This window comes from Tupaia chinensis, unplaced genomic scaffold, assembly GCF_000334495.1.
Source record: "Tupaia chinensis unplaced genomic scaffold, TupChi_1.0 Scaffold000525_1, whole genome shotgun sequence".
Taxonomy (NCBI): domain Eukaryota; kingdom Metazoa; phylum Chordata; class Mammalia; order Scandentia; family Tupaiidae; genus Tupaia; species Tupaia belangeri.
In genome coordinates this window covers 39,537-48,548 of record NW_006160038.1, presented here as the reverse complement: position 1 = coordinate 48,548, position 9,012 = coordinate 39,537, and the positions used below count along the sequence as shown (strand labels likewise).

The 9,012-nt window shown below is 50.0% G+C and overlaps 1 protein-coding gene and 1 long non-coding RNA gene across 2 annotated transcripts; both read left to right on the top strand.

The window, feature by feature from the left end:
* The first annotated feature begins 873 nt into the window (after positions 1-873).
* On the top strand, positions 874-7,675 carry LOC102468645 (uncharacterized). The gene is made up of 3 exons (XR_335752.2): positions 874-911; positions 2,298-2,405; positions 7,631-7,675. It is a non-coding gene; the product is annotated as an uncharacterized LOC102468645 (long non-coding RNA).
* An 18-nt stretch (positions 7,676-7,693) lies between these two features.
* Positions 7,694-8,735, top strand: LOC102468934 (golgin subfamily A member 2-like; the record flags this gene model as incomplete). Its single annotated transcript, XM_006156942.1, has 5 exons — positions 7,694-7,775; positions 7,863-7,965; positions 8,076-8,182; positions 8,362-8,515; positions 8,605-8,735. Coding segments are annotated over exons 1-5 (510 nt in total), but the record flags the coding sequence as incomplete, so codon positions are not given.
* Between the last annotated feature and the right edge of the window lie 277 nt (positions 8,736-9,012).

Sequence of the window (9,012 nt, the reverse complement as noted above, 5' to 3'; positions counted from 1 at the left end):
GGGAGAGGTTAACCATAAAGATTGAGAAGGAAGTGGCTGGTACCCGTGAAGGTTGAACAAATGGTAGCAGTATTGGATTTTTCTTATCCCCAGCCTCCAGAGGAAGCCAGGCCAGTGAACACAGCCACGTGTCATCAGGCCCTCCCTTTAGGAAGCACTGAAAGACCCAGGCTGTGGGGGGAGAGCCCTGGGAGCTAGGATGGAAAGATCTGAGGTTTGAGTTGACTTGTGGCAGGAGCTTTCTGGGTGACCTCAGCAAAATCACTTTCTGGGCCTCAGTTTCCTTATCTGAAAGACAACTTTGCTGGATTAGATCAGAGTCTATGAATCTTATTTTAAAGCAAATGAATATGTCTGAGTGTCCCTTTGAATAAGGTAGGGTGCACACCAATGCACACAGTTCTCTGAGAGATGCAAAGGAGAATGTGGCAATATTCAAATGCTCAACGAGGCTGGTTCAGGATGGACTCGAGGCTGCAGGAGGCGAGTGGGAAGACTCAGGGTAGGTTACATGCATCCATTGAGACTAGGAAAAACAGAGAGAGCAATGAGATCACAGCCAGCATTATGTTATCACAGAGCACCTTTTAGGTATGTGAGGAATGGGTGTGGGACCAGAGCTTTGGGTTACCCAGGCTAGAGAAGACCATGAGATGAGATATTAGCATTTCATCCTCACTGTTTGCCCAAGGGACACCTGGCAAGCCAGAAGAGCAGAGATGAAGTAGAGCCAAGGCAGCTGCTGTGGACCATGGCATTCAGAGAGGGACAGGGACAGTGCATAGAGAATTGGTGTTAGAGGGTGTCACTAATAACAATGTGACTCAATGTGACTGACTGTAGTTCAAGTCCTGACTTTGGTTTGAAGAGCATGATGGGCACATGTGCATGCATGTCCAGAATCTCAACAGGTTGGAGAAATGGAGGAGAAGGGATTGGAGCGAGACTATCCCCCATGGGCAGTGCTTTCTCCCTCTTTCTAGTGAGAAAATGTGGTTTGTAGCAGTTAAAAAATATCACATTACATGTATATAAGTGTCTTTAGGAAAACAATTCCTTTTCTCTCCAGCATTCCTGTCTAATTCTACAGCTCAGTGGAATCCAAGGTGCCAGAAAGGACCAAGAGGCTGCTAGAATCATAGCTAGGAGTGCCTACCTCCCCTCCAACTTCTCCTAATCACACCTGACCAACTGCAGAGATTCCCACTCTGTCCTATTAGCTTCAGTTGTAGAAGTCAAAGCAACAAATGTTGCAGGGCCAGTGATCACACTGTGGGCACCAGTCTCCAGGTCCTGGTCATGGTAACCATCTAAAGACATCATGGATCATCCAGCTCCCAGCCTCCATGATGCTTGCTCTGAGCAGGGAAACAGGCTTAGATTTTCAGAGGCCAAGGCGAAGATTCCAAAGAGCAGGTGGCCCTTTGCTTTCTTTTGAGAGAGGCAGCCACTTACTCTCCAGACCCAGCCTCACTGGCCAATCATTGGCACTCTAGCCCTTTTCCTTGGTCCACCTGAAGCTTAAAGCCAGCTCTTCCAGGATCTGCCCACCTCCTGGTTAGAAGCTGTGGACCATGACCTTGGACTAAGAGAGTGGTATATGGCTTCAAGTTCTAAGTGCCAGGGGAGTCCCTTGACCACTATTTCTAGGAACGACGCCTCAGGACCTCCAGAATGCTGAGTCAAAGGGAAGATATCTTACCTCTGGTTTCTTGGGTTGTTTCTTGGTTGGGTAGGTGTTTCTGGAGCTAGGGTGTTGGGCTGGAGGTAATGACCAGGAAGTGTCTATGGGTGAATTTCCTTTTACTTTCAGTGAGCAGGGAGGGGATTCTAATTGGAACTCTTTTTTCCTAATAAAAAGGCCAAGTCAGAGAAACAGCCAACGATTGGGGGTGGGGTAACAGGCAGGAACCACACTGACCACAGCTCCTTCCTCTTCACTGCCCAGCAGGGGTCTTGGTTGGTGTCCCTCTGCATTCTGCTTTGGGAATAACAGAACCTTTCTTCCCCTGGAGCGGCACCCTTTCCTTCCACTTGCTGCGCTGCCACAGGGCTCTGTCTGGTACTGTCTTGCTGAGCTCTAAGGAAAAGAAGTCCCTGCGTGTCTATGAATGAAGTCGTCCTATCCTTGCTTTGAGCTTTGGTCACCCACAATGCTGCTGAGCAGCCCGAGACCTAGTCTTGCCATGTCCACACCCCCAAGTGCCCAGAATGCATGGCTGTCACTCTGATTGTAGCGGCACCTATCCTCCCACTCTGTACTCTCTCCCCCAACCACCTGTTCCATTCCATGGTAGGTGCCCAAAGATTATGCTGTTCCTGTACCACCATGTGCTGATGACATCGTGTTACCTGATGGTGTCCCTTCCCCTGGAGCTAGTCTTTCTACAAAGGAATCTCCTCAGGTTTGTGCCCCTTCCCCCCTTTTCTGCTGTCCTCCTATGTGCTTGCTGCATCCTCCTTCCCTAGGAGGAGACCTACTATAGATCCTCTTCATCCTTCAAGTAGTTTGTTTTTTTGCACAAGGTCTCGTTCCTGGGATTGGGGTTGGGAATGACAACTTTCTTTGAGGTTTTGGGAAATGACAGAAGGCTGTAGGAATGAGCCTGGCTTACCTGAACTCAGGATAATTCTTACTAGATATGAAATGGTCACGTCTTGTGTGTCCTCCCAGGAGAACTATGATGGTGACAATGGCCCTGATATCATGGACAAAAACCAGTGAGTGTCTCTGAGGGACACAGCGGAGCACTGTGCTTGGCTTGGGTTATGTTGGGAAAGTGACATTTTCTTTGAGTCTTCTCCCTGCAAGCTGCACAAGGGAAAGGATTGGGCCATGAGGTTGCTTACATCACTTTGTCAGACTGTGGAAAGGGCAAAATGAGAACTGCTTAGGATAAGAGGATAGACAGGGAGATAAGAACAATGAGAAGTAGGCAAAAAGGTTACAGGTGACCAATTTGTCAGTTTGGCGGGGATGAGAGAAAGTCAGAGATCTTAGACACTGAGGGGACATTGTGTCTCTATGGGCTGTCATTTCTCCTAGTCTTCATCCTATGTCGATAGAGAGGGCCTCAGCTCTTCTACTAAAGTGAAAGATCTGGAGATCAGTGACCCTGGACTGTGACTCAGTGACCCTGCCCTGTGATCCTGAAGACCAGCCCCTGTCCTCCTCCCTCAGTGGAGCCTGGGGCCCCCCTTCCAGCTGAGACGGTCTACCTCCCAACCCTAATGATTGCTTTCTCTACTTTCCCCCAACCTTCCTCCAATGCATTCTCTTTGCATGGGACTCAGCTGGTACCAAATCTAGCAGTAGCCCTGGACTCTAGTTACCTAAAAAACAAACAACTTCGTAGCAAAATAGAGGAGCTGGAAAGAGCCCAGCTGCTTTTGCAGCACCTCCTTATCAGAGGCTAGCAGCTCATAGGAGGTCCTGTATTGCTGCCAGTAGATGGCGAACTGGCCCCGCTGTTGCTCAGACCCTGAGCTTCCTGGTTCTTTACCTCCACCTGTGGAGAGAGGGAATGTGGCAGTGTCTTTCTAGATTGTGAGTTAAGAAATAGGGAGGGGGCACAGACCTAGTACCTGCCCAAGACCTCATAACCTTTCCCAGCATTTTCACTCTAGGTCGGAGACTGGTGGAGAAGCACAGGGACGGACATACTCTGAAGCACAGCAGTAATGTGCTTCTCCAGAGAAACTGGATCTCCTACATGATGACCAGAGTTCAAATCTCCAGCCTGGTCAACCTGAAAAATTTTGGGCACGTGCCTACATGCCCCAAATCCAACAGAGCAAGAAGCCTGGAAAAAGAGGATCTTGGTATGAGTAGTCTTTCTGGAGGGTGCTCATCTCTCTCTCTCAGGCGTGTGTGTAGTCATTTTAGGACTGCAGTCTCTCACTTGTTCTAACAGCAGCTCGAACTCCTCTAACTTCTGCAATTCCCTCATCCTGAGCTGCCTGGCTGCCTTCTCAGGAGCTAGGATTCAGAGCTTCTCCCCCAACGATCACTTAGAGTTTGGACTTGAACATCCAGGTCTAATTCTCAAAACCCAATTTTTCCCCGGAGGTAAGGATACATTTATGGGGAGGGGTGTTACATTTGTATTTTAGTTTTTTTAATGGTGTTTTTTTCTTTCCTTCCTTCCTTCCTTTCTTTCTTTCTTTCTTTCTTTCTTTTTTTTTTTTTTTGCCATGGGAAGCATACACTCACTGGGGAGACAGAGTGAGGGAAAGTGAGAAGACATTCCCAGGGGATGTCCATGCCATATTCTGTTTCATTCTTCTCTCAAAATGTTGGGTAAACACACATATGACAGGCATGCATTTCAAGCTGACGGTCTTGGACATGAACCACAGTTGGCCACCTGAGAGTCTAGTGCCTTAAGCACTCTGGCAAATGCTGGCCCCTGTATTTTAATGTTTTGTTCACTTTCTCAATGGATGATAAATATACACATTCTAAAACTCAGAAGGTACAGATCGAAACATATCTCAGCCACCTTGTTCTCTTCCCTGATATTTGTAGGAGTCTTTCAGGAATACGCATCTGTACCTAACTGCCCAAGTACCACACTCCTCGCACTTGGCCAAGGCCATAGCAGTTAAGGCAAAGTGGGCATTTGGCCTCTGGGCTCTGCATCCATTGCATGTACTGCCCCAATTTACTCATAGCTGATAACCCTAACCACCCCATGGCCAGGCTGCAGGAAATAGCCTGTGCTGCATTCCCATGAGCAAGATACTCCAGCCTGCAGAAGGATCTCTAGGAAGCAGGACTGCCAGTGGACACACAGGTGGCTGGGCTCACCCTTTCTACCTATTTTTGCTGCATGTAGAGGGCAGACCATGTCCACTCCAGCTCTCCTGCACACTGCTGACAATCCCGCAGGCCATTGTCAAGATCCTCAGACTCTCCTAGAATAAGAGAGGTGAAAATGGAGCCAATGGACTTCCCCTGAAGGCTGCCAAGGTGAAGGATGAAGGGGTGCCCAGAGGCCCACCTGATGTCTGCCTGGCTGCCTCCTGAGTGTGGGCCAGGGCTGTCTGTTATTCTGCCTTCTCACACACCAGGATGCCTATGGTTTGAAAGTGAACCTTTGGGAGAACAATCAAACGAGTGCTCAAAGAGAGGTAAAGAAATGTTCCAGGGTACACGTGGTCCACCCATCTGCAGTGATTCTCTGAGCACCCTGTGTTCCTTCATCAACTTTTTCTGACATTCCTTCTCCTCTAGGAAGAGGGAAGAAGTATCTGTTACTGAGAGGAGGCCACAAAGAGACCCGATAATCAGGGATGCTGTGGGGTGGAGGGGTGGTGGAGCAGGAGCCATCTCCAAGGTAGAGGAGAGGGATATGGCAAGTCTGGGGCCTCTCCGTCGAAGTCCCTTCAACCCATCAGCCAGGCAACAAGCAAATAGAGAAGTCATTACTTTTTCCGGCTGGTCCAGAGTTTCTTGCTCTTGTTGTTTCTGTGGAAAGAGATAAAGGAAGGTGACCGAGGATGACTCCTTCACTGCATCCTCAGACCAAGAAGGGTTGGGCAGGGGGCAAGGGATTTTTTAAATTTTAATTTCTTCCATGAGATAGTGAGAAACAGGCACCCCCACCAGAGTCTGTCATGCCACAATCTCCCCAGCCTTCCAGCCTTCCAGCCAGCTAGGATCACAGGGACATGGGTGTGCACATGCCTGGCCTGGGACCCAAACTGCAGTCCTCCATGTGACTCCAGTACTGCCACGTGGCATGCCCTGATGTCTGTGTCACTGTGCCTGGGTAACAATTTTAAAGGAATGGTTCTCAGTCCCTATGGTACCATGAAGTCACAATTTCTCCTCAAACTCTCTTCACTGGTTTTCACTCGGAGAGTAGAACCAAAAGCCTGAATCTGGATTCTCTTTCCCACTTATGATTTACAATGGCTAGAAAAGGATTTTGAGAAAAGAGAACTACCCTCTGCCCACTTATGATTTACAATGGTGTGTTCATCTTCAACCAATACTTCCTGAGCCCATGTTATGGGTTTGGACCTGTTCTTAAGAGACAAGCTCCCTCTGCCTGACACATGCTACTGAATTTTTTCAATCTTTTTTTTGAGAGGTTTTTCGCTATAGGGCACGTGTGCTTGCCAGACAGACAGAGAGACAGAGAGACAGAAAGAGAGAAATCACCCCCCAGGGGGGATGGTCATGCCGCAATCCCTTCTCCTCCATTCTCCTCTCGGGATCTTGGGCACACACGCACACGCACCCAGTGTGAGTTCTAAGCCACCGGGTCCGGGACCTGAACCACGTTCAACTACATGGGAGTCCAACGACATAGCCATTACGCTAACTGCTGGTTCCCAATTTTTTCAATATTTGCTGCTTAAAGCTAAGAGCAACCTTTGACCTCCCAGGAGACTCAAGCCCAAGGAGTAATGTTGGCTTGTCAGAAATCAAAGACAGAGCAGGTCAGCAACTGTACTCCTGCCAGGTGACAGGCAGGGACCCCAGGGCAAGTTTGGCATGGACTCAGGCAGGGGTGTCTGCAGAAGAGAGCAGGTCGGGAGGGAAGCAACAGAAAGAGCCATGCTGCATGCTCAGGGTCCCTCCAGCTAAGGCCTAGGCCCCATAACTACCCATTCTCCCTTGGCACTGGGATTCCCAAGTCAAAACTGGAGCCAACTGTGGTTCATGTCCAAGACCTGGCAGCTTCAAACCCTTGCCTGGTGTGTGTGTGTGTGTGTGTGTGTGTGTGTGTGTGTGTGTATGCAAAATCCTGAGAAAAGAATGGAACAGAATGGATTGCAACATAGCCATACATATGGAGGGTGATTTCTCACTTTGCCTCGCTTTGCCTCTGTCTCTCCAGTATGTACATGCTTCCTATGGCAAAAAAAAAAAAAAAAAAAAAAAAAAAAAAAAAACAAACCAAACAAACAAACAAACAAAAACTCTTTAGAAAAATTAAAATAGTAATTTAACACTCCCCATCCTTACCCTCAGGGAAAAATTGGGTTTTAAGAATTAGACCTGGATGGTAAAATCCCAGCTGTAAGTGATCTTAGGAGGAAAAGCTCTGAATCCTAGCTGCTAAGAAGGCAGTCACACAGCTCGGAATGGAGAAATTGCAGAAGCTAGAGGAGTTTGAGCTGCTGTTAGAACAAGAGAGAGGTAGTATCCCTGAATTGCATGCTTGTACTCAGAAGAGCGAGAGAAATGAGCACTCTACAAAAAAAACTATTCACACCACGATCCCCCTTTTCCAGGGCTCTTACCTCATTGAATTCAGGGTACTTGGGCATGGGCCCAACATGTTTCAAGCTGACCGGGCTGGGGATTTGAACCCTGGGAATCATGTAGAAGATCCAGTTTCTCTTGAGTAGCACATTTCTACTGTGCCACAGAGCATGTTTGTCCCTCTGCATTTCCAGCAGTCTGTGACCTGACCTCTGCTGCTTCCCCTCTGTGATCTCTCTTAGCACCCTCCTCCTACTTGAATCCCTGGCCCCCTGACTACGCTGGACCCCCACACCTTCTGGGGGTGGGAGGAAGGGCAGAGCACGTGGTCCACCCAGGTCCTTCTGTATCTCTGACCCCTTGTGTCCTGAGTGATTCCCCCACAAAAACACATGCACCTGTTGCCTGCAGCTGACGGAAAATAAACGTAGCTGCCAGCAACCGGCTCCCCGGGCAGCTCCCTCTCAGGACGGAGACCCTCTCCTCTGGGGCCAAGGATTACTGCAAGTGTGGGGAGAGCCACCAGTCACTACAGGAGTTCATGGAGAAGCTGAAGGTGAGTGAGTTTCCCCTAACATGGGCCGTCGAATGGTGGGCATGGGGCAGGTCACTGCTGAGACCTGACCTGTTCCTGGGGCTCCAGAGCCGCTTTCTGCAGGCCGTGGAGGAGAAGGCGGCCCTGCAGGAGCGAGTAGACGCACTAGAGGATCGCTGCCTCCAGCTCGCTGCAGAAACAGAGACCATCGGTGAGCTGGGATGCCAGGGCCAATGGGCAGTGAGCTGTGGGTGGGTGGAGGTACCACCTGTGCCCTGTCCTGACACTGCCCACTGGCCCTTCTGACTTCGGTCCCTGCAGGAGATTTCATTGTCCTATATCAGAGACAGAGGGCGATGCTCAAAGAGCGATACAAGGAGAAAGATGAATACATCCACCAGCTACTTCAGGAAAAGGAGAATCTGAAGGTGGGGCCATGAGCTTCTCTGCAGGCAGGGCATGGCCTGGTGCAGAGTCGGAACAGGGCACTGAGCACTTTCTCTGTGGGCGGGGTTGGGACAGTGCACTGGGAACCTTTGAGGAAGGCTGGGGTGCTGAGGAGGCATGGTCAGGGTAGCGGCAGAGCACTGAGCACCTTTTGCTCCAGGTGAAGCTGCTAGAGCTACAGCGTCTAGTGTCACAGCTTACGGGCAAAGAGAGTGAGGACCCAACAACATTCCTGGCCACCACTCAGAGCCCTGCAGAATTTGTTCCAGGACTGCCTGCATCGCAGGGGTTCAGGACTGCTGACCAGCTGGGTGGTGAGTAGCACACGGGTCCTGGGGGTCCTGGGAAGGCAGATGGCATTATGAGGGCTCCTGGAACTGAGCCTGCCCCTCTGTCTTCACAGACTGTCGGAAGGTCAGCCTCGCTGACAGTGTTCAGTCTGGACAAGGAAAAGCTGGGATGGGATCTCCTGCTGTGAACCGCACCACTCGGCCGATCACACAGCAGAAGTGGAAGATCCAGAACACGCAGGAGGTAACTGACTTGGGCAGCTACCCTTGCCTCCCCTTCTTCTACTGGGCTGGTGGGAACACCCAGGTCAAAATCCTGGTTGTCTAAGCCTCACACCAGCAGGCTAAGCCTCACTCCATCAGGCCAAGCCTACTACATCAGGCCAAGCCTCACTCCATCAGGACAAGCCTCACGCCAGCAGGCCAGCCTGAAGCCAGCAGGTCAATTCTCAAATCAGTTTGCCAAGCCTCATACCAACAGAACAAGCTCCACTCCATCAGGCCAAGCATGACTCCACCAG